General features: G+C 49.7%; 10 protein-coding genes across 10 annotated transcripts; 6 read left to right on the top strand and 4 right to left on the bottom strand.

Moving 5' to 3' along the window:
• Window positions 1–370: 370 nt before the first annotated feature.
• Window positions 371–1,432, top strand: N7457_006222 (uncharacterized protein; the record flags this gene model as incomplete). Its single annotated transcript, XM_057177266.1, has 4 exons — window positions 371–451; window positions 614–718; window positions 819–1,081; window positions 1,168–1,432. 4 exons carry the CDS (start codon window positions 371–373, stop codon window positions 1,430–1,432), a joined length of 714 nt encoding a protein of 237 aa, XP_057031568.1.
• Window positions 1,433–5,749: 4,317 nt separating this feature from the next.
• On the top strand, window positions 5,750–6,127 carry N7457_006221 (uncharacterized protein; the record flags this gene model as incomplete). Its single annotated transcript, XM_057177265.1, has 1 exon — window positions 5,750–6,127. One exon carries the CDS (start codon window positions 5,750–5,752, stop codon window positions 6,125–6,127), a length of 378 nt encoding a protein of 125 aa, XP_057031567.1.
• Window positions 6,128–9,788: 3,661 nt separating this feature from the next.
• On the bottom strand, window positions 9,789–11,045 carry N7457_006220 (uncharacterized protein; the record flags this gene model as incomplete). Its single annotated transcript, XM_057177264.1, has 1 exon — window positions 9,789–11,045. The coding sequence occupies one exon, from the start codon at window positions 11,043–11,045 to the stop codon at window positions 9,789–9,791; it is 1,257 nt and encodes a 418-aa protein (XP_057031566.1).
• A 391-nt stretch (window positions 11,046–11,436) lies between these two features.
• N7457_006219 (ATP-dependent Clp protease proteolytic subunit) lies at window positions 11,437–12,477 on the top strand (the record flags this gene model as incomplete). Its single annotated transcript, XM_057177263.1, has 4 exons — window positions 11,437–11,604; window positions 11,670–11,688; window positions 11,820–11,999; window positions 12,056–12,477. The coding sequence occupies 4 exons, from the start codon at window positions 11,437–11,439 to the stop codon at window positions 12,475–12,477; spliced, it is 789 nt and encodes a 262-aa protein (XP_057031565.1).
• Window positions 12,478–12,902: 425 nt separating this feature from the next.
• Window positions 12,903–14,002, bottom strand: N7457_006218 (DSC4 family protein; the record flags this gene model as incomplete). The annotated part of the gene is made up of 2 exons (XM_057177262.1): window positions 12,903–13,692; window positions 13,782–14,002. The coding sequence occupies 2 exons, from the start codon at window positions 14,000–14,002 to the stop codon at window positions 12,903–12,905; spliced, it is 1,011 nt and encodes a 336-aa protein (XP_057031564.1).
• Window positions 14,003–14,295: 293 nt separating this feature from the next.
• Window positions 14,296–16,009, bottom strand: N7457_006217 (M18 family aminopeptidase; the record flags this gene model as incomplete). Its single annotated transcript, XM_057177261.1, has 6 exons — window positions 14,296–15,302; window positions 15,349–15,441; window positions 15,492–15,627; window positions 15,683–15,784; window positions 15,836–15,897; window positions 15,952–16,009. The coding sequence occupies 6 exons, from the start codon at window positions 16,007–16,009 to the stop codon at window positions 14,296–14,298; spliced, it is 1,458 nt and encodes a 485-aa protein (XP_057031563.1).
• A 1,098-nt stretch (window positions 16,010–17,107) lies between these two features.
• N7457_006216 (WD40 repeat domain-containing protein) lies at window positions 17,108–19,095 on the top strand (the record flags this gene model as incomplete). Its single annotated transcript, XM_057177260.1, has 4 exons — window positions 17,108–17,415; window positions 17,509–17,636; window positions 17,688–18,271; window positions 18,331–19,095. 4 exons carry the CDS (start codon window positions 17,108–17,110, stop codon window positions 19,093–19,095), a joined length of 1,785 nt encoding a protein of 594 aa, XP_057031562.1.
• Window positions 19,096–19,977: 882 nt separating this feature from the next.
• pdx1 (uncharacterized protein) lies at window positions 19,978–20,986 on the bottom strand (the record flags this gene model as incomplete). The annotated part of the gene is made up of 2 exons (XM_057177259.1): window positions 19,978–20,768; window positions 20,908–20,986. The coding sequence occupies 2 exons, from the start codon at window positions 20,984–20,986 to the stop codon at window positions 19,978–19,980; spliced, it is 870 nt and encodes a 289-aa protein (XP_057031561.1).
• A 477-nt stretch (window positions 20,987–21,463) lies between these two features.
• On the top strand, window positions 21,464–22,324 carry N7457_006214 (uncharacterized protein; the record flags this gene model as incomplete). The annotated part of the gene is made up of 1 exon (XM_057177258.1): window positions 21,464–22,324. The coding sequence occupies one exon, from the start codon at window positions 21,464–21,466 to the stop codon at window positions 22,322–22,324; it is 861 nt and encodes a 286-aa protein (XP_057031560.1).
• Window positions 22,325–22,712: 388 nt separating this feature from the next.
• N7457_006213 (cohesin subunit SMC1) lies at window positions 22,713–26,768 on the top strand (the record flags this gene model as incomplete). The annotated part of the gene is made up of 6 exons (XM_057177257.1): window positions 22,713–22,743; window positions 22,797–22,890; window positions 22,942–25,906; window positions 25,963–26,270; window positions 26,322–26,688; window positions 26,751–26,768. The coding sequence occupies 6 exons, from the start codon at window positions 22,713–22,715 to the stop codon at window positions 26,766–26,768; spliced, it is 3,783 nt and encodes a 1,260-aa protein (XP_057031559.1).
• Between the last annotated feature and the right edge of the window lie 414 nt (window positions 26,769–27,182).

Here is a 27,182-nt window from a genome sequence, read left to right as displayed (position 1 = left end):
TTGCAACTTTACATATGTCTTTGCTTATCTATATTCAATCCCAGAGTCCAATTTCAGCATACAACCGTTCTTATACAGATGCAGTATGTCGTATATCTTATCATGCTGAGTGAATCTCATGTAATATATCATAAGGAGTGAGTACGTATGACCAGATTGCCAGGAATGGGCAAGATGCGGGTTAGAAGTGGGCACTTTGGAGCAATAGTCAATCGCGTGCAAAAGTCAACTGGCGACCTGTTGGGGCTTGCTTGCCGAAGGTCCTTCCTTTTATAACCACCACTCACTCAATTTCCGCTCTTAATCTTCTTTCCGTCCCCATCTCCCTTTCCTATTTTTCAGTCTTTCCTGATTCTGGTGAACCTCTACCATGGCATCTGATATTCCTTCCAGCAATGGGGGTGATGGTTGTCATCCACCTTCGGATGCTGAAGAATGCGATCTCAAAAAGGTATGTTTGTGGCTTTGCTTATGCTCCATGGATCTAGTTTGGTCTTATACCCCTGGGCATGCAAAGAATTATTCCATAAGCTGCTATATCGATATCTGCACCATATGTCCGTGTTGATCAGTAACTGACACAGTAACTAACATTTTACTCAACTATCTCTAGGAAAAGGAGAAGCGCTGTGGAACTTGCAGTAGCCTCAGCCATATGGAGCAAAATTGCCCGTTTCGGTGTTCACTCAACCCTCGGCAAGGTCTGATGACGTTTCATGTATGATCCAAATTGCTTGTCATGTTGATCGCAATGTTACGTGTCTTCTATGGGTAGGTAGGTAGTTCTAAAACTACAGTTGCTGATTGAAGATGGTTAGCGTCGGGAATTCCCAGTCGAAGAGCTGCCACTACTTGGCGGCGGCTTTCCACGTTTTGGAGACCCACCAGTCTATCGCCCCAGGGTGCCAGATGCACCCCGTGCATTGCGGAATGCAGGGAATTACCATCCATTGCTCGTTCCACCACATCTTACATCACTGATAACAACTCTGTCCCAGCGATCAACCCCCCATGTTGCTGCCAGTGATAGTAGGCGTAGCGTTTACCTGACCGTCCCAGTTGAGGACACCAAGGATCCACGGTAAGTTCGGGTCTTTTGAACATAACACAAATCCCGCCTAATGTGGTCTCGATGTTCTTAGGGGCTTACAAGAAAAGGTCAAGAAGGACCCTCCAGGAGAAGATACCTTCAATCATTCATTACTACGAAATTGTCAAGGACAAGACTCCTGTGGAATACAGCAAGCCGATTCTCGATGCGACTGATTTTAGCAACAAGACCGCAAACACGGCTCGAAGAACAAAGTCCAAGGAGAAGAAAAAGAAACACAAACCCTCCAACTCTGATGAGTCCAACAATAACAAGTCGAAGCTGAAGGAGGCACCACTGCACACAGCTATATATAGCTTACTTGGGCAGACTACGCATTGAATCTTCTTTGGCCAATACGACCAGCTAAAAATCATTGGACAGTTGACGAAAGGGTAGATTTATCGAGTGATGTTTTCTTGATTTCGTAGGTAACCTTAAACATCAATTATCGATAACAGCGTTGTCTACGTAGAGTACTCGGCTATCTGACTCTGCTCGACATTTGCCTAGCCATCCTCCACTACTGAAACATTTCGAGATTTCCATTACCGTCATTTCCGCATGCATGGTGTTCATCCAATATAATTCACTCCTTATAGATCGCCCTGACCTGGTCCAATACGTCATCCCTTCTTTTCCTGCTGATTGACTTTTCCTTTCAACCCTCCTACTGCGGAAGCCCCCGACAAGCTCTGCTCCGGGCACTGAAGTCTGAGAAGATAGCAATTCTGACTGTGGTTAGTGCAAGTCTCCCACATCTTCACCTTTTGGGTCAGGAAAGGTTTCGATCTTCTTGATCTACTCCTCTCCTCTTATTTCGCTGCCCTTCTTCTCTCTTTCCCGCTTGCCAACCGCTTCTCAACAACTTGTTATGGCGCCGCGATTCCGTGCAAATAAAGGAGCAAATTGACCAATACCTAGAAATATATGTGACTTCTACTAGGTAGAACGAAATCGATGTCTCCTCTGCAATGGCATCAACCATGGAGGCCAAACACAGCCATCCCGGATCCTGTTTAATCCTCGATCCAGCTCCATGGCCCTACGGATCGAATCCGCTATCTTCGGCCCCGTTCACGTATCTTTTGGGAATGGGAAGATTCCTCGGGCGCAGACTTTTGACTACAATAGTTCAATAACAACCACGATGCGGCGGTGGACATGACCGTTCCTCGTCCAATATGCTCGTTCACGCCCCAAAGCTCATGTCTCGTCTCACCAGACGTCGAAAATTCCACAGTCTTGTCTCACCGCCTACTAGAGGAATAACACGACTATCTTGAACGGGTGAATCTCAAATGGCTTCTCGGTATGTTTATACCAGCCCACCACCGACCCGCGACACAGGCTTGACCCAATAATTTCTCAATCGCTTGCGAAATATGTTTCTTGCCATTGGTATTCCCAGCACATACGACCATAGGGTGTGGAAAACAGGGCTTCCCGTCCGCTCAGCCGTACTTAAGCCACACGCCGGTGAGTTAGTAGTTGGGTGGGTGACCACCAGCGAATCCTCACTGTTGTATGTTTTTGCTTTTTCATTTTTTTACGCCTTACTCTGCGGGACTTTAGGGGAGAGGGAAAGGTTGTCGCACGTTTGATAGTTAAAATCAGTGTGAGCCATACTTCCTAGAATCTTAGAATAATATTAGCAGCCTCTACCCTTCAGGACTACCACCAACCCTACTTGCTGCCCAACACGGACCGCTGGAATTGGATCACAGTCCTGGGATCTGATTCGCTCTGTGCGTCCTTGCTTCGGAGATACCCCAGATGATCACCAGTCAGTCCTACTCGGACGCCATCCGTACTTGTGTAGATTCCGAGCTCCAGAATGCAGTCTTTCAGGACTTGTTCTGCGGCATGCAATTCCTTCTATATACATCGGCAGTGATACTGCTGCATCCGTAGACCCAAAGCAATAATGACACAGGTGACAGACATAGGATTCTTTTCATTACCACCTGTCATTGGCACTAGTGACGCCTTTAGGTAAGCTTGACTCTTCAGGAGCTAAAGTAGTGGCAAACCAATCCGATGTTAAAATGAATTGGGATGGGGATTGAGACTCTAGGGGAAACACGAGATGCGGGTTAGTCTCCGAGGGAAGACAGATCGTTGGGTTGACTGCTGAGAAGCCTATACGCCGAGGATGGAAACCTAGGTCATTTTATCACACCAACCCAGCCCTATTGTTTAATGTCAAAGCTATATTGGCATGAAAATTCCTTAAAAGATGAATCAATACTGGAGGTTCGTGGCCTCACTTCGTCGTTGTTTCATCGTGAATCCATACCTGAGTTTCTAGTCAGATTGATCTATAACTACTGTTGATTTCAGCCCCCAATCCCCGTTCATAGCCCTATGACCTATGTAGGTATGTTCTCTTCTTCCAACCCACCTTCGACCACCCTCCTTCATCCACCTATCTTCCTCCATCTTTCTTCCCAACACCTCCGCCATGAAACTGTGGGTCTCATTCACCCCAAGCGAAGCTCAGCAGCTTCAGACGGCAGATATAGCCGTAAGTATGGGCTGAAAATCCATCAAAGCTGTTTAACCATGTTGACATACGGCCACCTGTTGCCGCGTGTCTTGGCCATGGGCCCAGCTAGTCCTGTCTCACGACATCCAGACTGCCTTTGTCTTGCCACGCATGTCCCCTCGGCATTAGACCACTAGCTAACGCAAAATGTCAAAAGTTCCAGGACAGAACAGGCTGTTGCCACCATTGTCACAGTATCGATCACCCCGACGCGGGGTGCCCGTTTGACATGTTTCTTGGCCTCAGAGACAGCCCGCTGAGCTTCCATGTGAGACGCCGATCGCCAGCATGGTCTATCACAATTATAACTCTTCCTATCCACTAACAATCATTGAGTAGCGACGCGCCAGAAGTGCTGAAAATGAGCCATCTTCCAGGGCTTCATTCCCACAATTTGGCGATTCGCCTATTTCTCGACCGCGGGTGCCTGATTTACCTCCTTCACTGAGAGCTGTACGACAGGCACGTCCCATCCTGGTGCCCCCGGTTTCAGCTCGTGCAGAGAATGGAAACCCCCGAGGATTGAGAGCAGCAAATAAAGATACAGAGAATACAGTGAGAACGTTCACTCTCGTCTCCATGGCCAAGGCCGAAGGCACAGAGGAAGTCTCTGCGTTCAAAAGCTAGCATAGCGAACTGAAACTGATTTGCATAGCGAGGAAACCTCAAAGGCGAAGGGCCCAAAGGAGTGCGCCAAAGAGGATACAACTTGAGCACTTAATTCTGATTGCACGTACACGAAGAGTATGATGCTCAATACTAGTTGTGTCACTTCAATGAAAGATGAATCAATACTGGAGGTTCGTGGCCTCACTTCGTCGTTGTTTCATCGTGAATCTATATCTGAGTATGTAGTCAGATTCATCTATAAGTACTGTTGATTTCAGCTCCCAATCCCCATCATAGCCCTATGAGGTGCTGAGGTGTCTCCCATCATCCACCTACCTTCTTCCATTTTCCTTCTTCCATTTTCCTTCTTCCATTTTCCTTCTTCCGCCCTTTATCCTCCATCCTCCTTATTCCACTTTTCTTCTTCCACTGTCCTTTCCCCATCACTTATTACCAAATCCTACAAACATGAGAGTGTGGATCTCCATCAATCCGGGCGAGGCTCGACTGCCTGAAACGGCACATACAACCGTAAGTGAGGGGTACTATCGTATGAAAGTTGCTTGACCACGTTCACATGTGCTTATCCCCTGTCTCATGTCAGGGCGATGGAGCTAGTCTTCTCTCGTGATATCCTGGCTCCCTTCGTCTTACATCCAATACCCCCTCAATATTAGGCTATAACTAACATGATATCTGAAACCTTCCAGGAAAATCGAGTTTGTTGTAACGATTGTAGCAGCAACGGTCACCTTCATGCGGAGTGACCATTTGGCGCATTCCTTAGCCTCAGAAATGGCCCAGTGACCTTTAGTGTATTGCTAGCTTTGTCTATGAAAAGCACCAATCTTGTTATCTACCGACGAAGATCCTCTACTGACGAACATTGAGTAGCGCGGTACCAGAAATCCCGAAAATGACCTGTCTTCCGGGGAACCCTTCCCCCAATTTGGGGACTCGCCTATGTATCGCCCGCGGGTACCAGATCAGCCTCCCACCCTCAGAGGTGTGCGCCAGGCACTTCTAATCCTGGGCCCTCCGCCATCAGTGCATGCGAGAAATCCAACCCCACCAGAATTGACAGCTATGCGCCAGGAGATGGAGAACACAAGGAGAAAGTATTATCTCCCCTCCGCCGTGGAAGCCAAAAGCGCAGAGTGAGTCTGCACATTAAAAAGCTAGAATAGCAAACCGAGACTAATTTATATAGAGAGGAGATTTCAAAGGCGAAGGAACCAAGGGAAACCGCCAAAGGGGATATCGCTTAAGCATTTGTTGAGGCCTACTGTGTGGGACTCAGGGAGAGAGGAGGGAGAGAGTTGTATTAGGAAAGGAGACTCGGCTCAACGCAGTCATGGAACCCGTCATCCACAACGAGAGGATTGACCAAATGCTCATTGACCTGAAGGATCTGCGACACAAATGCGAGAACGCCATCAAGCGAGAGCTGTCGAAAGGCTTACATCCCCCAACACTAGCACAACAAGACCAAATTTGTCAAGATGCGGCCACCAAAGGCGGTCATCATGAACTCGCCTCCATCGCCGGATGGACCCTCAGAAACCCACCACACGACGCAGACACAACCAACTGGGGCAGTCAAGCATGGCACCCTAAGAATCAACGGCTCAGTGACGCCGGAGTCATTTACGCCCTCCGAACAGCCCGTAGACAACCAGATAAGATGGCCAGATATTCCCAAGAAAGTCACACCAAGAAAGCACACACGAAAGCGTCCCACTGACAACGATAACGATTCCGCGGATGACTCCATCGCCGAAGACTACGCCGACGACGACACCAACCTAGACATTCCGGCTAAGCGCAGTCGTACCGACATTGCCAACACCACTCCGAACCGCACCGATATAGACATTTAGCTTATTCCACCTCCTATCTCACACACTAATGAGAACGGCATATCTAACGCATTTATGGCATACGCCACACGCTTAGCTATGCTAGACTCTTTCAACTACCCTAACCTCCGCATAGCCGCCCGTCACCTAGAACAGCTACGGCTATCTTAGACGTCCAGCGTCGTCGCCACAAACATAATGGCTTAAGGTCCCATTTCTAACACCGATATCGACCGCCTATCCGCAGCTCTCTACACCAAGCTACCGCAGTATCTAGAGCTCATCCGATAAGCCGTCTCAACTCGCGAAGACACAGATGCGGCGAGGGACGCCTTAGCTTTCGAGAGAGGCTTACGCGCATTCCAGCAGAATCTAGACTCTATACCCGTATCCACCGAGACGCAAGCAGCCAGGGACCTGATTCCATTCTTCGCCGCAGCCTCACAACGGGAGACAAGCGACGACTACGTACACACACCATAAAGGACTATACTAGACGCCATCACCAGAAGACCCCTAACGCGTTCAACAACGAAAACCAATACAAAAAAATCGGGTCATACGTCCACAACACGCTCATTACGCAACCTCTTATCGCGCATGAGAAGCTACTTCTCACGCATCCAGTCATTACACGAACCACGAGAAGCTTCTTCTCGCAGCACGAATCAAGCATTACTTACGAAGACGAGGAAACGCACAGGCCGATGGCCAGAGTGAACGTACCAACCAAACAGCAGAAATCTGGTTACGACACTGGGCAGCACTACACCCTGTGACTGACTGGCCAACAAGCCTACCCAGTCTGACCGCAGCTATGAACGGCGCCATATCCGCGTCCACAAGGGAAACGCCGCACAAACTGATGTGACGGACGAGTGACCGTTTGGGTCACGTGTAGTCACGTGTGACGCCTCCGCGTCAGTAGCTAGTGGCAGATAGCTGAATATCATCATCTTCATCTTCCCCTAGCTTTCTAGCGCTACACCATGTATACAATCGATATAGTTCCCTCCTTCTGTATACTAATATCCAAGCCCGAGGTGGAAGGTACAACATAATGGAAAGACACTATAATCTTAGAATTCCAAATCATAAACGAGACGGTCCAAATCAGATCCCTAGAATATAGTCGCTAGGGACTCGTTCTGCGATGGTAATACCGCCACAACCATTGATAGCGCCCCGGAATTCCTTTAACTCCCCATCTTTCCGATAGTTCCCAACCATTGGGCATTTCAAGATACAGGTCAGCTTCTCACTTCTATCCATTAATCTATCCTTGCGCTCTTCCACATCTCCCACCTGCTTTCCACGACCAATTATCAATACAACATCCTCCATGTCTCCCAGCAAGGCAAATTGTTCTTTAGTCTTGAATCTCTAACTCAGGATATGACATCCCGACAGAGGGGCGCCGTCATTGTCCCATCTCAGCCTGATACTTGGTGCGATGCAAGCAGCAGCCTATCCACGGCCTTGAACCCACGGAAGTGAAGCAGCCTTTTCTCAAAGAAGCCTGTCAAATAGGAAAGGCTGCAATCCCAAAGTTCAACGAAACATGATTCAAGAGACAGCCATTCGGGACACTTTTACAACCGCCACGAACGATACCAAACAGCCCGGTCTCGATGGTTTTATCTACAGTCCAGGCGACAAGTCACCGATCTAAAGATACAATCGACATGAGGCTCCTGACGACGAAGTGAAAACCAACGATGGTGCAATCAACCTCCTAGAGGATACAGCTAGCTCCGTCAATGCTCTTCTCTAAATATTAACAACAGACCATGCTCACGTTCAGTTGAAATCAGTCAAACTAAGCGATGTTTTTTTGCCTCGTCTCCAAGTCTTTCCCATTATTCTCACTCAAAATGAGTCCGCCAGGACTATTTAGTGACGTTCTTCAAATCAGGATACAAAGGCGCGGCACCGTTGGCGCCTCATTCAATGACCGAAACCCTAGGGAGTAATGAAACTCCGGCCTCGAACTGACAAAAGAAGAGTATCTTCAGCGGTGGTTCTCGGAATGGAATTGACATTAATAGACGTGCAGACACCCGAATCTCGAGTTAAATTGTAACTACCGATATTTTTGCCCCTACGAAGCTCTCACACGCTTATACCAATGAACAATCGTACTGTCAAGGAAGTTACTGCATTTTTGTATTCCATGGGAAATCAACAGAGCCTTTCAACCCTCACGGTCCACATGTGCGTCATGATGGGTTGAACTTACACAGAAAGCAATCGATTGTCACCAATTATGAAGAATACGAGTGTCTTGTGGTAGAACCCTCTCGCAGTTAGATGGGTGAAATGGTTTACATAAACATATATCGATTGCTCTATCCGCTGTAGCAATAGCAGCTGTTCACGACAACCTTTAATCATATCTCACGTTCACTTGCCAGGCATTTCCGCATTGGTATGTCAAGTACCTTATCCCGTATATCAGGATGTATGCAAGGCGAGCTACATCAGGCGGATTAGCACATAATCATCATGTCTGGTAACTTTTCACCCACAGGAAATATCGTTGGTGCTGCTGAAGCTCCACGTAATCCCTCAAAACCGACCCCAAGAGACGGGAACGCGATTGGAACTTTATAGAGGATCTGCAATCTTCCGAATTGTCGGTACTCTGCCATGAATGGAGAGAATAATGAGAAAACAGAGCAAATCTTGGTCTTATAGGGGTTTTCCACCGGTGCTGAGCTAGTACCTGGTGATACTGGACTGGTATCGCAGAACCATGACATGCATACCCAAGTGCTGCTACCTAGTAGCAGATATCACTGAAAGGCCAGCTTTATCGGTTTCAGCTTGCTGTGAAACCATTCTCTCAAGTTCCATTCTTGGGGATAGGTAGACAAAATCCAGGATCCATAACTCGAGAAATCGACGGTGACGACTTGCCAACCGCGTTATACCTGGGCAGGAGGCATCGCTGACAGATAGTGCAATAGTGTGACCATGAAAGGAATATAGAATGGTAACAAGTTTCGAGGAGATGGCATCTCAGATGTAGAGGTATGTATTAAGCTAGGGAATAATTAAAAGAAGAACGAAGAACGACATCGAACTATCAATCCAGCAACGACTAATGTCTGATTGACAGCGAATGAATTCAACCATCCGGAATCATAAGAATTTGGATAAATATAGGTGATTGATCATGATGGATAGAAAAGGAAAGAGACGGATAAGGATGATCGAATTGTTACTATAGAGCCTGGCTCTATATATATGCTACACTAGTAAATAGACCTGATTTGCGAGGCAGAAATGTATTTAAGGCGAACACTAGCGCTGGATGAGTTCGCCGGGGCAACAGATCTCGATGGCATAATCAGACACGTATCTGACACCAGATAGATTTACGTCAGCGAGTCTGAGAAGTTGAGGGGGATCGTATACATTGGTTCTTTTCCAGTGTACTTTGTAGGTGATTTGTTCATTGACTTGTTCATTGCCACATTCACTTCGCACATGATCATCGCGACCTGCTTTTCTACTAGTACTTCTTGCCCACAGCGATGCCTGTCTTTCTCATCCGCGTGCTTAGGCTTCAACCCAATGGAAACCGCAGGGTTGCGTGGTGGGATTTCAAGACTCTTCTGATAACAACATATGACCAATGATCAGGAAATGCGCCGCTTTGTTCACTTGCTCAGCGACTTCATTTCTCTGGCAAGTCGACATTGCTAAGCAGCCGTTTGATTTTCCAGAGGGCAACCATGGCATCAATACCAATTTTTTCCTCCGGTCTAAAGAACAGTGCAGTGTGTTGGAACTGCTCGTGAGATTCACGGAGTTTCTTCATATCGGACTCGGCAAACAGCACTGACAAATCAAACACAGGGACCTTCGACCCAGTCTGCGAGAGAGACACCGAGTCCAAAGCGCCATTCTTTCCTGACGCATCTCCAGCGGTCGTCACATCTTTTGAGCCAAGTAGCAAGACTGCACCGCATTCCATACGATCAAGTGGCTCCAGGCTTCCAAGCGCCTCTATCAGCGCAGCATCTGAATACACCAGCAGATCCAGGGCCCTCCAGACCCCATTAGCGGTGCCGATACGCTTGTATTTCCGGAGAACCGCGACCAGCTTCTTGGATACATAATTTCTCATGCTGTGCAATACAATATCCGGGGTATTCTGCGACCAGACAAGTTTCTGCTCTTCGTGTGCCGAAATAGGGCCGATCGGGTGCTTCCATCGGAATGGCAACAGCCGCATGATCGAATGTCTCTTACCGCGGTTTTTCGACAGGGGTGGTGTGATAGATTGAAGAACAGGAAGGAGCTCGGCAATGCGAAGCACAAGATGGCGTCCGGTCTGCTTATCTTTCGGTGTTCGGATCACGGGTGTGCTGAAAGGATCTTCATCCGAACCAGAAGCTTCAGACTTGGAAGCTTTGACTTGGTCTGGAAGCGCTGGCTCCGGGGAAGAAGCGGGACTTTGAGATTCCTTGTTTTGCAACGAGTCTTGCATCAAACCAACAGGCATCATGTACAGTTTGTCTGCATCCGGTTGCCTGACAAGACCCCAAGTTCCCATCAAATCGGAGGGAAGCCTTGCACCGGATACAGAGCACATACGGGCCGGCGAGGCCAGCATGACTGCCCATGGGTTCTTGAGCAAGTCGGCTTCCTCCTGTGTCGTGGGGCGTCGCTTGCGAGTCTTTTCCGCCCCTCGGCGTGGATTTGTGAGCAGAGGAGACTGTGGAAGACGCTGCGATGGAGGTACTGGTTTCGAGTCTGAGTTCTGTGTGGTTGTTTCCAAAGGAACTTCGTCAAGTTGGTCGGTTGATCGTGACGTCGAGATGCTTCGACGGACTGTCCGAGGAACCCGGGAATGTGAAGTCGCTAGCAGTTGGCGAAAAGCGCGAAGGCGCCATGTTGTGTATGGTATACGTGCGCTAACACACTCCATTTTGCGTCGATGGGAGGAGACAAAGGCAGATGGTAAATTGAGATACGTTCAGGGCGGAAAAGATGATCGCGGAGCTCTTGCAGGAGCCAATCGGAGCCCCTGATTTGCGGAGAAGTCGTTGATCGAACGATGCTCGAAGTGTAGCTTCACAAGAGCCGAGATTCCCCTAGACAATCTGGAATATACTTCATATTATTCCCCAGCAGCCATCAATCTTTCCAACCCAAATTGGCATTGGGAATTCCAACCAAACCGTTGCGGACCATGTTGCGACTGTTCATGAGCTTCTTATCTTAGCGCCGTTCTTATCGTATCAGGTTCACCGTCCAAAGGCTCCCGTCGCTCCAAATCCCATTTCATACAACTACAGCGTGTCTGCATACTTTTGAAGATGCCTCCAAGAATCCCTCTGCGCCAGCTAGGGCGGTCTATTCCGCAGTCCGCCGTTCCAGTCCCCCGGCCTGCTGCCGGTCTTGTGCGATCCTTCTCCAACCAAGGACCCTCACCCGCGCAGCGCCCGCGGAGCTGGACACCGACACCATTCGTGACGGAGACAGTAGTAAGTTCGACATTGCGCATATATATTTGAGTATTCCCTGTACATGAACTAACCGGATCAAATAGGGAGGCGGCTGGCACACTTGTATGTTGAGCAATTGAATCCGTTGATAAAGCTTACATATAAGCTAAGGCAAGACTGGCCTGCTAACATACATCGCGCGCTACAGATGATATCTTTTCTCGATTAATGAAGGTATACCACACCCCCAATAGATCTCTCTTCGCAGTCGCCGTGCTCACCCAGTCCGCAGGAACGCATCATCTGCTTGAACGGCGAAGTCGACGATACCCTCTCCGCGTCGATAGTCGCGCAACTCCTCTTTCTCGAAGCCGACAACCCTGCCAAACCCATCCACCTTTACATCAACTCCCCAGGCGGCTCAGTCACAGCCGGTACGTATGCCCCCAATGGCATTCCTCCAGCCCCATGCTAACCACCACCCCCTCAGGCCTCGCAATATACGACACAATGAGCTATATCGCCTCACCCGTGAGCACAATCTGTGTCGGCCAAGCTGCCTCAATGGGTTCTCTCCTCCTTGCCGGTGGCGAGGCAGGCAAGCGCTACTGTCTCCCGCACTCCTCTATCATGATACACCAGCCCTCGGGTGGCTACTTCGGACAGGCCTCCGACATTGCAATCCACGCGAAGGAGATCCTGCGTGTGCGCGGCCAGCTCAATGAAATCTATCAGCGTCATCTTACCGGTAAGAAGCAGTTGTCCCTCGATGAGATCGAGAAGCTCATGGAGCGGGATTACTTCATGGGTGCCAAGGAGGCGCTTGAGCTTGGTGTTGTCGATGAGATTTTGGACCGCAGGGTTCAAGGCAAGAATGGCGCTGGGGAGGAGTCTAAGCCTCCTACTGCGTAGGTTTGAATAATCTGTCTATGGTACTTTCATAGATACGGGGAGCTTTCAGTGTATGTTATGACTCCCGATGAGTTCATGGGCTGTTTTGTAGGATTATGTTCAATGAAGAATATTCATATTCTTGCTCACACTTTAACTACCTTTTTCTGAACAGCGATTTTCATCCTACTTGTTGTTAGTCCCGTACATCCCATTTCACGTTGCCCAAGGAGACATTTCATATCTGGAAGTTTTGGTAGGGCAGCAAATCCTGAACTATATATATCAAGACCCAAGGGAAATTTCTGCAACGGCTGTTAGATGGAGCATTTTGGCTAGTTGGACTTCTCCAGATTCAGATTGCAGAGATACGAATATATGTACATAGTTAACTATTTACTACCAGAATGGAAAATGGAAATCCGCATCATATTATACGCCAGAGCTCATGGATTCACACGCTCGATGCGACCGTTGGTCCCAACCTGGAGACCAAAGCGCTGCCGAAGGAAGGTTGCTGTTTCCGGTGAGGGTACAAAGCCCGTTGTCGGCTGTACGGGTGCATTCGAATGGCGCCACTGATCACGAAGTGTACCAAAGAAGCTCATGCTGACAATAACAGCTTCTCCAGACGAAAATGTATCCATCGGATGTCCGCTCCGAGCAGCACCTCCAGATTCAGGGTCGGTGGGATCCGCCAAGAGCGTCGTGCGCTCTTCCTCAACCTCGTCGTCGATAGGGGTACTGTGAAGTGAGTCTGGACTATCACGAGCCGGGGAAGTTGGTTCATCGCTAGCTTCTCGGCGCACACCGCGCTCCTCGGCATCATGGTCTTGTGACTGCGAGTCCTCGGTTTCTATGGAATCGGTATTTGGATCTGTATTTGTGGTTGCAGGGGTCGGGGCCAGAGTTCCTGTGGTCTTTACCCGCTCGATGATCAAGCCCAGCATGATGATATCGATTAGGAAGATTACAAGGTCGAATGAGAGAAGCTGGGTAACCGAGACGGGAGCCTGCCCGATGAAATCGATAAACAAACCCCCATGGAGGTAGCCGCGGGTCTCCTCCCCAGCTTCAGGACGAATAATGAAGGCATGGAAAAGCATGCATATGAGGTTGCTGCCGATGATGGCGCCGACGAAAGGCTGAGTGCGTGTAGGTTCGAAAGGGGGTGCTTTTGGAGTGAAACAGATCAATTCGACGATGGCACGTATGGCAAACAGAATTATTGAACAGCTAGACCAGAAGCACGGATGTTAGGGGCCTGTCGCAAATGGAAGAGGGGGTGGGTCGATTGAGAGGTCGGTGTGTGGCATTCGACTTACTCCATGTAATAAAGAGCGGATAATTGACAATAAATTAATATGTCAAGATCGCGTAGTAAACGATCGATAAATATGACTTTGGCGGTCGACTGGACTTTCTTCACGCGGGCGTTCTGGCTGCTGACCGTACCTGTAGGCCTTGGGGGCTCCGCATCGTCATAGGATATTCCGGACACGTCAGCGATGTATTCCGCATCCCGATAGGCATCGACGTCTGTCATAGAGGATCATGAGGGCTTGGACGATATCCAACAAGCGAGGTAGAAGGAGTCGAGGTGGAGACTCCCCGTTAGATTGGTGAGCTGGGGTAACCACATGTACTATGGCTTGGAGGCGGAGATGTGTTAGGGCGGACTTTCCTCGGACCGGGCCACGTGCTTCCCCAACCCTGGTTGTTTTGTTTAGAGATGCGCCTACTGATGAGTTCCATCATAATCTAAGGTTAAATACTACTATTTTTTGCTTGAATGTAGGTTCAATATCCATGTGATTCGTGTGTGTTTGCACGGAAACTTTAATCCACAAGAATGGTCTTCGACAGCTCTGAGTAGTGCTGGAAGAAGCCAGTGAAAAGACGAATAGCATGGGCAACGTCATGAGTGCCACCTGTTTCACGAATACTGTGCATGCTGAGCTGAGGGTTGCCCAAATCAAGTGTTCGTGCACCCAGCGCCGCAGACAGCATAGGACCAATAGTGCTGCCACAGCTGGAGTCATTACGAACCACGAAGAGCTGTAGAGGAACGTGCACTCCAGTCTCCTTAGAGGTCTTCAGGGCAATCTCCTGTAGGAGAACGATACCGGGGGAATTTGTAGCATAGCGGGCGTTGGCGTTGATTTTGATTACCGGACCTTTGTTCATCTCCGGCTTGTGGTCCGACTCGTACTTCCCAGCATAGTTGGGGTTCACTGAGTGAGCCATGTCGGCAGAGACAAGGAATGAGGTGGACAGGGTCTGCTCATAGGCAGTTGACACGTCGGCATTCTTGTCAGAGGAGGATGGGAGGACGGAAAGACGGCGAATGATTGATGGAAGAATGTTCGAGTCCGCACCCTGGGCTGTGCGGCTGCCAATTTCCTCGTGGTCGAACAAGGCAATCAGGCGAATTGAGTCTTCGTTATCGAGAGCTGTCTTGTCGGCGACGGAATCAATTAGACTAACAGTGGCACAGAAAGTGCTGTTCAAGTTGTCGAGCCGAGGAGAAAAGATGAACTCTTCCAGTAGACCACCAAGGCAGGCCTTGTGGGTGTCGAACAAGATCATTTCAAAGTCCAGAATGTCGGTAGGCTTAACGTCAGCCTCGGCAGCAATAAGCTCGACAAAGTAAGAGTGGTGACGCTCCGTCACAGACTTCAATGGCGAGAAATCAGCATCCTTATCACTTTCAACGGTATTAGTCTCGCCAGTGCGGTTGAGCTCTGCAGCAATGAGACCAGCAATAGGGGTCATCTGGGTTTCCTTGTTGAATGTGAAGTTCTCCTGGCGATCCAAATGAATGGCCAGGGTTGGGATACGGAGGACTATCATGTTAGCAGGGTATATTCATCGGACCATCATGGAACATACTGGGACGATCAATCTTGACCAGCTTTTGAACGATAGACCCATCGCTGGCACGAGTCATCACTCGGCCGGCGACACCTAGATCGCGATCGAACCCTATGGGAAATTAGCGATAGCCATATTTGAGGATAATTGGGAGCACGGACAAGTGTGCCAGATGCCTCCACCATAGGTCTCAACACCGACTTGCACGAAACCTTCCCCGCTTTTCTTGCTCACGGGCTTGACCCGCAACACCGGAGAATCGGTGTGGGCACCGATCATAGAGATGGAATTGCCCGGCTGTATTAATGATCAGCCAAAATGTAATCGATGCCATTGCAGAGCCAATACATACCTGCCATTGCTTGCCGATTGCAAAAGCCACGAGGGTGGTAGTGTTGCGAGTCAGATAGTACTTGCCTCCCGGTTGGCAGGTCGACGCCCAAGAGTCTCTCTCCTATTGATGTATGAGACACAATTGCCGTGAAGATATTTGGAATGGGCATACCCTGATTTCTTCGAACCCAGCCTTGGTCAGGAGCTCTTTGGCTTCGTGGACGGCATGGAAGGCTAGCAACAAGACAGATCAGCGACATTCCACGTCATGGGTCGGGAACTACATACGGGTGGGAGCAGCGTTAACAAAGGACAAGAAGTCCAGGGCAGGTTGCTTTGTCGCCATTGTAGAATATTTCTTGGAACAGCCAATAATATCGGGAACAATGCGCCTGAGGACCATTACCAGAATCTACTGTTGACAACAAAGGACGGAAGTTGGCTTTTGCCGTTTTGTTTGGCGGTGACTGGTGACGGATGGCAATGTCACGTAACAGAGCCACCGTTTGGGAACGTGGCCAGTCTTGAGCTATACAACGGTGTATACATTGTACTCTGTATATTGAACAGATTAATAGTCATAGTACGGAGTAGATCGGTTTATAATCTATAGACAACCCCACTCTCAAATGTCTTGGAAGCAGTCTCCTATGGTCCATAACGGTAGATTGGTACTGGGGTCCCTGTTATGGCCCAAGCTTCGTCGCGTCGCGTTAAGCCAAGCGCGTAGACCAAGAGGATATGTGGGTTTCGCGTCAGTAAAACAGTCCAAACAGATCCCTCACGTCCCCCACTTCCAATATCCCATTTAGACCGCCTTGAGCGCGCCCCTTCCGGTAAACAACAGGACTGGTGGCATCGGCCTCAATCGTAACAAAGCCATGCTGACATAGAACATTTCCAAGCGTTTCGGCAACTAGCATGCGGTTTTGTGTTTAAATAGACCTAAGAGCTCAGCTCCTATCTTTCCAACAAATCAGAGCATATGAGTGTAGTTCGAAGTAAAGCAAGAGTCATGATTGACTTAGTTGATGGGGATCGATTGCAATGCCAAATCGGGTTAGCGTACCCGACGCGTGACCCAAAGAGTCGCCCTGCGCAACTCCGTCACTCCCTTGAAGACATTCATTCATTCACATGCCTGCAGTTCAGACACTTCTTTGTTGATCTGCCTGGTGAAACAGGGTCTGCTAGTGCTTCAAACTGGGACAAAGTTCATCTCCAGGTGTCAAAAGTGGTGGACAGCATTCCGCCTCTGGATCAACAACAACATCGGACCCTCTGCGAATTGCCGCCCTTTAATTGTCCTCGACCCTGCACCTGAATCCCTGGGAGTTTGACAATCTCGTCGGCAGATACCTCACTCCTGACGTATGCAACTCTCGTCATCATTTGAATCGGCTGCATTTATTTCTGGAGCCCAGAAAGACAACCAGTCACAGCGATGGTGGACAGACCTCGGAGTCCAGCGAAGGTCGGGACCGGGCCAGCGACAAGATCTCAAGCGCCGCAGATTTCAAGCATAGCATCGCCACCTGGCTCGAAAACACCGCCCAGCATGCCGTCTAAGCGCACAATGTACTTCCCAGATAATACAAACCCCAGCAGCCGCCCACGACAGGAGGGAGCAGAGCCGGTCGACCCAACTGCGCTGGCGAAAGCATTGAAGGATTATGAGACTGCCGGGAGTCGACGGGATAGGACACCGGTTTCCAGTCCATGTCGCAAGAGACAGCGGGTTTATGGCGACAGGTACGTCATACTTCTCATTGTCTTGAAGGAGCAAGCCTGCAAGATAGTGAATGTTATGAAGGCGCTGTGAATATGCCGCTGACGACGATTCAGATTCATTCCTAATCGCGATGGTCAAGACCTTCAAGCGACTTATAACCTGCTGCATGAAGATGGGTGCCCGTCTACACCGTCCAAATTGAAGAAACGCCCCCCTCACTCAGAGCTGCACTTTCAAAAAAGTGAGTTGCAGCACAAAATTACGATATAGGATTTTGCTGACCCAGTTACAGCCGAGGAAGCCAACCGTACATTTTCTCGAGTCTTGCGCAGCGAGTTGTTCGGGAATACGGTCCCACAGGCCGACTTGAACTCAGCACCATCTGACCCCTTGCTCGGTTTCAGCCACGGAATCAATGACAAGACTCGGTCCCGAACACCCCCCGGTCTTATTTCGGCCAATCTCCCCCCCGCCAGCATTACGCCCACGACTCCCCACAAGAACCTCTTTAACTATGGGCCGCGATCTGGATCCGGACACCCCACTCCTTCCAAAACCCCTCGAAGTACGCATGGACCTAACTTGGACGTGCGATCCGAGCTCTACAGCCTCTCTCCCATTCGATATGACAGCCAGCGTATTCTCGAAACACCTCGCAAACAGGCACGATATGTAAACAAGGTCCCCTACAAGGTCTTGGATGCGCCGGATCTTCAAGATGATTTCTATTTGAACCTGGTAGATTGGGGCAGCAGCAATGTTCTTGGAGTTGGATTGGCCAATTCGGTCTACATGTGGAACTCCCACACTGGTGGAGTTACGAGGTTGTGCGAATTGAAGGATGATACCGTGACGAGCGTGAGCTGGATTCAAAGAGTAAGCACGGAATTCACATGCGAAACCTCTGCACATGATACTTACACTCAGAACTACAGGGTACGCATCTCGCAATTGGCACTAGTAAAGGCCTAGTACAAATCTGGGATGCCGAGCATTGTCGGCGACTACGAACAATGATTGGACATACCAACCGAGTGGGTGCTTTGGCGTGGAACGATCATATTCTTACATCTGGATCGCGAGACCGCCTCATTTATCACCGCGATGTGCGCTCTCCTGACCAGTACATTCGGAAGCTTTCTGGCCACAAACAGGAAGTATGTGGTTTGAAATGGAATACGGAAGATGGGCAATTAGCATCTGGCGGTAACGACAACAAGTTGATGGTCTGGGATAAGCTTAGTGAGACACCTCTCTATCGTTTCTCCGACCACAATGCCGCAGTCAAAGCTATCGCATGGTCTCCTCACCAACGCCATCTCCTCGCTTCTGGTGGCGGTACCGCTGACCGCACGATTAAGTTCTGGAACACACAAACTGGCACTATGATCAAAGAGGTCGATACTGGCAGCCAGGTCTGCAATCTCTCTTGGGCCAAAAACTCGGACGAGATCATCAGCACACACGGCTACAGTCAGAATCAAATCGTCATTTGGAAATACCCTCGGATGGAACAAATCGTTTCACTCACAGGCCACACTTTCCGTGTTCTTTATCTCGCCATGAGCCCTGACGGCCAGACGGTCGTTACTGGAGCAGGCGATGAAACACTCAGGTTCTGGAAAATCTTTGACAGACGAGCAACAAGAGGCACTCGTCGCGAAGGGAGCAAACTGGCTGAATGGGGCACCATCAGGTAGCTCAGCCAGTTCTCCCACCTCTCTAATTTGTCTCTTCTTCTGCATTTGACACGGAGTTCTTCGGTTCACGGTTTCGATTTGGGCACCGGGGAAAAATCATTGCATGGTCTATGGGGGGATCTGACTCTTCATCTTTTCACGCGTCGGTATCTATTGCATCTTTGTTTCCCGCGGTTGGTTCAAGCATTTCACAGGTGGAAGTTCGGCGCTTGTTCACTTGCAATGGGCACTTCCAATTTACTTGCCTATTTTCGAGTCCCAGACTCGTTTTCGTTTTCTTTTTCTTTTTCCTCCTTTGCTTTTTCTTGCTTTCTTCGAGTTTTTCATTCTCCAACTCTGGCTAGCGATTAGCCCTGATCATCATGATCGGCTGCGCCAGAGTCGGATGGACATTTTCACACCCGCGTTCACTCGAGGCTTTAAGCGGCGGCGCATTGGGTGTTTACTGGTTGCCGGTTCACGGCATTGCGTGGCGGAGTTTCTCATTGCAATTTGCTTTTTTTCTGGTTCTGATGATGACATGACCCGCTTCTTGAACACACTTGCTCTGCGTTCCATTTCATAGAATCTAGCCATGCTGGTCTTCATGGAATCTAGACCATGCCAACAATGAGATGGGAACCGAATTTGATAATTACTTCGCTCACTGTTAGACGCTTACTCTTAGAGGCCAGATTGGTCGAGAATATGTTGTAGTATTGTGATCTGTTTTGCGTGAGTGGAATGATTCGATCCAGGAGAGACCTGATTAACTATGCTATACTGTATAAATTCATGAACGGGCCTCGACTTGCCCGGATTTTGGCTCAGATGACGGGGAACAAAAAGAAGAGAAAAAAAGCGCGAAGAACGGGGGATTTATTTAAAACATGAGGGGAAATCTTAAAGCACCAAGCGCGCCGGCTCAATCGAGAGAAGGGTCTTGATCCGCTCCAAGAATTCTCTAGCACGGACCTCTTCATTAGCAGGGACGGTCAAGCTGAAAACATTGGAAGCAACACCAGACTCGCTCTCGACCGGAGCCGCACGAACAGACTTCTTGGAAGAGTTGGAGCTCAGGAAATCGATAAGGTCCTCAGTGACGGGCTTGGAGCGGAGGGTCTTGGGGGCCTCCACAGCGTTCAACTCGGGGATGTAATCACCGCGAGATGTGTAGATAGGCTCAGCGCCGAGAACCTCATTGAAGAGCTCATCGGCGGAGGGCTTGAAGCTGGCCAAGCGAGGGAGGTCATCGTTGGCAAGGTCTGTGGCCACAGCAAGGAAGCGAGACAGAGGAACAGTCACGCCCAAGTTATCCTGGAGCTTCTTCTGGGCGGACAGCACAGCGGCCAAGGAGATAGAGATGGCGACCGAGGCCATGGGAATGGGTGCGGCAACGGCCTCCTCCTCCACTGCGGCCGGCGCGGCGGGAGCTGGGGCCGGCGCAATCTTAATGTTGCTCAAATCGAGGTGAGAAAGTTTGGCCAGAGTGGCGGCTTGGGTTGAAGGGTACTCGGCGGGAATCTTGCCGATGTAGGCGAGCACGTCTCCCTTCAGGAGACGGCCCTTGGGGCCGGAGGCTGGGATCTTGGAGACATCGGACTGGGGGATGCCCTTCTCACGGAGGAGCTGGGCGACAGAGGGGTAGAGTGGATAAGCGGGGTTGTGGGTAGTAGAAGAGGTGGATTGCAGGCCTAATCAACACAATAGTATTAGAACGAGCTCCTGCTTGCTTGCGATATGGCAAGTAACTTGCGCCGCGGAATTGAGCTCCAAGGAGCGGTATTCAATTGCGGACATCCTGTTTGCCATTGAGATGGACGGGAAACTCACGTCTGCCGACACTGAACACTTGCTGCTGTCGCCGGGCGAACATGGCCGGGACCTGGCCAACAGTGAGCTTGGCTGCCATTGTGATGTAAAGTGATTCTGAATTGTTGGAAGTTTGGAGCTCCGCTGCCGATGTAGATCTCCGGCTGGTATCGCAACTCGGGCGCTGAAAGTGGATTCGGGGGGGAACGAGCAGAATCAACAAAGAGCCCACCACCACAGCAAGAGACGCAAATATCCGAGTTTAAATGATTTTGATAACGTGTGTTTGAAGAGACAATCTGGAAGCAACTGTCGGAGGTGTTGAGGGCGTTGGGAGCTCTCACCGGCGGCCGGGACGGGAATATTTTTCTGCCGCTTCCTGCGTGAGGCTGTTGTCGGCGCTTTCCGACGGAATCAACGGTCAATTGAATCTTGTCCTGGTGAGTTACCGCGCGAAGTTATTCAATCATCAAGCTCCAGCTGATCTCACCCTGCGAATATGGATGCCAATTGGCGTCGTGCCATGCCATCAATAATCTTGCTAACTTGAGCTTCAACAGGGCCAACCATCGCAACCATGTCCGTCAGACCACCTACGTTCTCGATATTTTGGCGTCAATGCCTTAAAAGCCCAATGCGCTCTGGCTTTCAAATGAATCCGAATGCATCATTGCGTTATTTTAATTCTAGTGCGCCCCAGTACAAGGCCAAGGGAGTGCCCAGAACCGTCGATTCCGCATGGCAAGCCGCGAGTCCCTACGGGAACAAGAACCCTCGCGCACTTGCAAAGCTGCAATCTAAAGTATTACAAGGTGGAGAGGTGCTCTTGTACAAATCTCCTTCTCATCGCCCATATGTCCTCACGGCATATGGTCTGTCCGCATTCTGCTTCGCCTATGCCGTCTATAACTCGAACGCGGTCCTCGTTGACCCCCTGATTCCTCTTCCCATGTGGCAGAAGTCTCTATTTGGCGGTATCTGTATCATGATGAGTGTCGGAGGTACTTTGTTCATCTCCCGAACCGGTGCCCTTGTCCGAAATATCAAAGCGATCAACCGGGATGGTCGCATGCGCGTCACCTTTACGGTCAGAAGCATGGCCCCGTTCAAAAAGCCGTATGAGGTCGAGGTGGCACCTGGTGATCTCTCGTTCAAGCGCAGGATCTCAGTCTCCCCTGAAACCATGCAGCGTTACGAGGAGGACAATACCAAACTTGGCCGTGGATTGGAAGCCAAAACAACATTGTTTAACACACTGAGATCCATTCCTCGCCGAGCCTTCCAGTCCATGCGTCAACTTTTCACGAACGAAGACTTCATTATTGTACAGCTGGCGGGTCATAAAACTCACTTCCGATTGGATGCCAACGGCTATATCTCGGATGATCTCCTGCACTTTGGACGCATGGTGAATGTGAAAATGCCATTCAGAGATTAAGTGCTGATATCATGCAATTATCATCAATGTCTCGAATGTTGTAGCTGGTTCATTTCTGTATATCATCTTGGCCTAGTCTCTTCTATAGCGACTCGGCGCTTGTAACATTAGCAAAGAAAGCAATCCCGGTTGAAGAACATAGTAAATTGTGTCGCAAGAGAATGTATGATTTCCTGTCTGAACAGCCTGAAAGTTGTAAGGTCTTTGTACCGTATCACTACATGTAGTAGTCTCGGAGCCACGTGATGGCCCCGGCGCGTCTTGGGTGGACGCGGTTCACCCGCTATCGCGCCCCTCCCACATCTGAGCCACACCTCAATCTTGTGCTTCAGTAACAGGGTCCTTGAATTTTTCAGCGCGTTGCTCCCTAAGGGAAGCCGCTGCCAAGATGGGAAAACTCATTCGATTGGAGCTTTTCAGTATGTACGACCGGCAGGCACATCGCGGACACTTGGCTAACTTTTGGAACTAGACTTCAAGTCCTACAAGGGACACCATGTGCTTCTTTTCGGAGATGCATACTTTACTTCAATCATTGGACCCAACGGTTCTGGCAAGTCGAATTCGTGAGTGCCACTCAGGCCTAATCCAACGGGCTTTAGGCTGACGCGCATCAGGATGGATGCCATTTCTTTCGTTCTAGGAATTAAGTCGTCCCATTTGCGATCCACCAACCTCCGCGATCTTGTGTACCGTGGTCGCGTATTGCGCACATCCAAAGTGGATGGCGAGCCCGCAGCTGATGGACAGGACGACGAGGATGCCGGGCAAGATGAGGAGGCCGATAATATGGATGTTTCTCAAGATGCTAGCGCAAACGACCCGAAGTCTGCTTGGGTCATGGCGGTCTATGAGGATGATGCGGGTGAGGAGCAGCAATGGCGCCGATCCATTACCAGCCAGGGCGTCAGCGAATACCGCATCAACAATCGAATCGTGACCGCCCACCAATACAACGAAGCTCTAGAGGAGGAGAATATTTTGATCAAGGCCCGAAACTTCCTTGTGTTCCAGGGCGATGTCGAGGCGATCGCCTCCCAGTCGCCCAAGGATCTGACTCGGTTGATTGAGCAGATATCAGGCAGTCTGGAGCACAAGGCAGACTACGAGAAGTTCAAAGCGGAGGCGGAAGAAGCTGCGGAACAGCAGACTGTTCAGCTCAACCGTCGACGAGGCATCAACTCCGAAGTCAAGCAATACCAGGAACAGAAGCGAGAAGCTGAGAACTATGCGAAAAAGGCCGAAGAACGGGACCAGGCCATTATCACGCATATCCTCTGGAAACTGTTCCACTTCCAGCGACTCATCGATGACTCCAGCGCGGACATCCAGAAGTACCAAGACGAACTAAAGGAATACCGTCGTGGCGTTGAGAAGTACGAGAAGAACGTCGAAGATGCCAAGAAAGACCATGCTCGAGTCGGCAGAGATGTCGGCAAGGCCGAAAAAAATATCACGAAAAAGGAGAGGGAAATTGAAGAGCTCAATAACTCGCTTGTTCCGGTGAATGAGAAGATCGACATTACGCAGAAAAAGGTTGAAAGATACTCGTCAAAGATTACCGAAGTTGAAAAGGAGCGCACATCCCAATCAAACAACGGCAAGCAACTAGAAAAAGACCTCAAACTTGTCGAGAAAGCTCAGGCTCAGTGGGAATCCGAATGGCAAAAAACGATGAGCAAGAAGGGTGGTCAACTGAGCGAAGCTGATCAACAGGAGTACCACAAGCTCAGAGAAGAAGTCAATCGCCGTTCATCGGCCGATTCCTTAAATCTTGACAACCTGCGCCGGCAGAGGAAGACCGAAGCCGAAGCTGTGAACAGCTTGAAGGGCAAATTCGAGAACACAGAGTGGCAACTGAAGTCTGTTGAATCCGATGCGCAGAACATGAGTGAACGCAAGGCCTCTCTGAATGACACCGTCAAGTCTACATCTAAAGAGATCGACCGTAAGAAGAAAGAGCTAAATGCATTGACTTCGGAGCGTTTGAAGGTCTCGCAGATGCGAACAGAGTTGGAGGAAAAGCTCCAGGTCGTGTTAAGGAAACTTCTTGAGGCCGATGATGGCAAGAAACAAACTGAACGTGAACTGCGGGCGAAAGAATTGATCTCAGCCCTGAAGCGCATTTTCCCTGGTGTTAAGGGTCGTGTCAGCGATCTTTGCCGTCCGAAGCAGAAGAAATACTCAGATGCAGTCAGCACCGTACTAGGTCGACATTTCGATGCCATTGTTGTTGACAACGAGAAGACCGCAAAGGAATGTATTCAGCATCTACGCGACCAGCGAGCAGGTCAGGCTACGTTCATCCCGCTCGAAACCATCCAAGTCAAGTCATTCAACTCGAACCTGAAGGGCATGCATCGGGGTATGCGTCCTGCCATCGAGACTGTTGACTACGATGATTCGGTTGCACGAGCGATCAGTTATGCGTGCGGAAACTCCATTGTTTGTGACGATCTTGCGACGGCTAAGTATCTTTGCTACGAAAGAAATGTAGACGCGAAGGCGGTCACACTCGATGGAACCGTCATTCACAAGGGTGGTCTCATGACTGGTGGACGTGGACCTCAGCAAAATTCCAAACGCTGGGAAGACTCTGAGGTTGAGAACTTGTACAAATTGAAGGAGAAGCTCATGAACGATCTCACCACTCTCCCTAAGAGTCACCGCCGAGGCTCCGAGGAAGAGACGCTGCAGGGAGAGCTCGTCGGCCTCGAGCAGCGCCTGACTTACTCTCGTGACGAATTGAAGGCCCTTGAGAGAAATCTCGAGAGCAAGCGCAGCGAATTGGACTTCGTGAAGCGTCAGCTGGAGGACCTTCGACCTAAATATACCGAGCGCAAGGAAAATCTTGATGAGCTAGATGAGACGATCGAGACTTCGCAAGCCTCAGTCAGCACCGTCGAGGACGAGATATACCGGAAGTTCTGCAAACGCCTAGGGTACGATGATATCCGGGAATACGAAGCCCAACAAGGCTCTTTGCAAGAGGAGGCCGCGCAGAAGAAGCTGGAGTTCACTACCCAAAAGAGTAGGATTGAGAATCAGCTTAGCTTCGAGAAACAACGCATCCAAGCAACCGAAGACCGCATCAATGGCCTCAAAGCTCAATACGAGCGCGACCAGAACTTGATCGAGGAGCTTCAAAGCCAGCAAGAAGAAATCCGCAACCAGCTTGATGAATTTGAGGCTGAACTAGAGCTCCTTCGGGAGGCTCTTGAGAAGCAGAAGGAGGTTTATGGCCAATCAGCAGAGAACCTGACCGACCAACGTCGTGAACTCCAGAAGCGTAGCAAGCATGTGGAAACAGCATTGAAGAACGTCAACGCACTCGAAGCAGAAATACAGAGGAACTCCTCTAGTCGTTACGCTCTTTTGCGTCGCTGCAAGCTTGAAGATATTGATGTTCCTTTGACTGAATCTTCTAATCCTCTTGATAAGCTTCCCATCGATGACCTCGTGCAAGCTGCGGACCCGGATGCCATGGACGTGGATGAGGGAGATCTTCTGGATGAGGCTCCTGTGTTGCACGATTACGGTATCGAGGTCGACTTCGATTCTCTAGGAGAGACCCTGAAAGAGGTTTGTGTTTGCCCGCGGTGCTCTAATACTTTCCTTCGCTACTAATTCATTTCTAGGAGGCCGATGATAAGCTCGAAGATGAGCTACTTGAAAAGGTCCGTGTTCTCAACAGCGATCTGGACAAAATGGCACCCAATGCTCGCGCTATGGAGCGTTTGGAGAGTGTAGAGAACAAACTCCGCAGCACCGAGAAGGACTTCGAGGATGCTCGCAAGTCTGCCCGAAAGGCCAAGGAAGACTTCGAAGCCGTGATGAAGACCCGCTCCGATCTCTTCAACAAGGCATTCACCCACATTTCCGAGCAGATCGGGCCAATCTATCGTGAACTCACACGTAGTGCCAATTATCCCCTAGGTGGCCAAGCGTAAGTCTCCTTTCTCCTGACCGCACCGAACCATCACTCACATTCCAATAGCTACCTCGATATTGAGGACTCGGATGAACCCTACTTGGATGGCATCAAATACCACGCCATGCCTCCTCTCAAGCGTTTCCGTGACATGGAGCACTTGTCCGGTGGTGAGAAGACCATGGCTGCCCTCGCCCTACTTTTCGCCATTCACTCCTACCAGCCATCCCCATTCTTCGTGCTGGACGAAGTCGACGCAGCCCTCGACAACACCAACGTCGCCCGAATCGCCAACTATATCCAGGATCACGCCGCGCCTGGCATGCAGTTTATCGTTATTAGTTTGAAGACCGGATTGTTCCAGAACAGTGAGGCTCTAGTTGGTATCTACCGGGACCAGGTCGAGAACAGCAGTAAATCCTTGACTCTTGATGTGAGTTTTCAGGTGATCCTTCCAAGTCCATTAGACACTATACTGACTATTATCCTCTACAGCTTCGGAAGTACACCTAAGTTATCTGGGTGGCATTGATGCGGACTATGTGATGACCCTTTGCTTTTTCTTTCGCTCCTTGCTTCATATGTGTAGATTATTTAGTCTAGCAGGATTTGTTTCTTCCGCTTCTGCTGCAGTCGCTCATAGGAGACCCAGGATTTCTTATTGCATGATCTTCCTTCCTATCGATGAGGCTGCTAATTGATACCAGTTCCTGTACTGCGTTTTTCGAGTTTTTTCAAGTGCATTCCAATACGACCGGCCTATAGTTCGTTGAGAAATTTTCTTATCAGCCTGGGTATTCTACGCCAACTTCTAGGATATCATACTACGTCTTAAGGTTTGTCTACTGATGCAGAAAAGGCGATCTAGATATGTGTCTTATTCATGTATCGAGCCTGCCATGTAAAAAGATTTCGTCCCCAGATGCA

The sequence above is a fragment of the Penicillium paradoxum genome, assembly GCF_028828445.1.
Source record: "Penicillium paradoxum strain IBT 22861 chromosome Unknown utg000005l_segment0_segment0, whole genome shotgun sequence".
Taxonomy (NCBI): domain Eukaryota; kingdom Fungi; phylum Ascomycota; class Eurotiomycetes; order Eurotiales; family Aspergillaceae; genus Penicillium; species Penicillium paradoxum.
The sequence above is the reverse complement of the archived record's forward strand: the minus strand, read 5'-3'. Positions and strand labels throughout refer to the sequence as shown.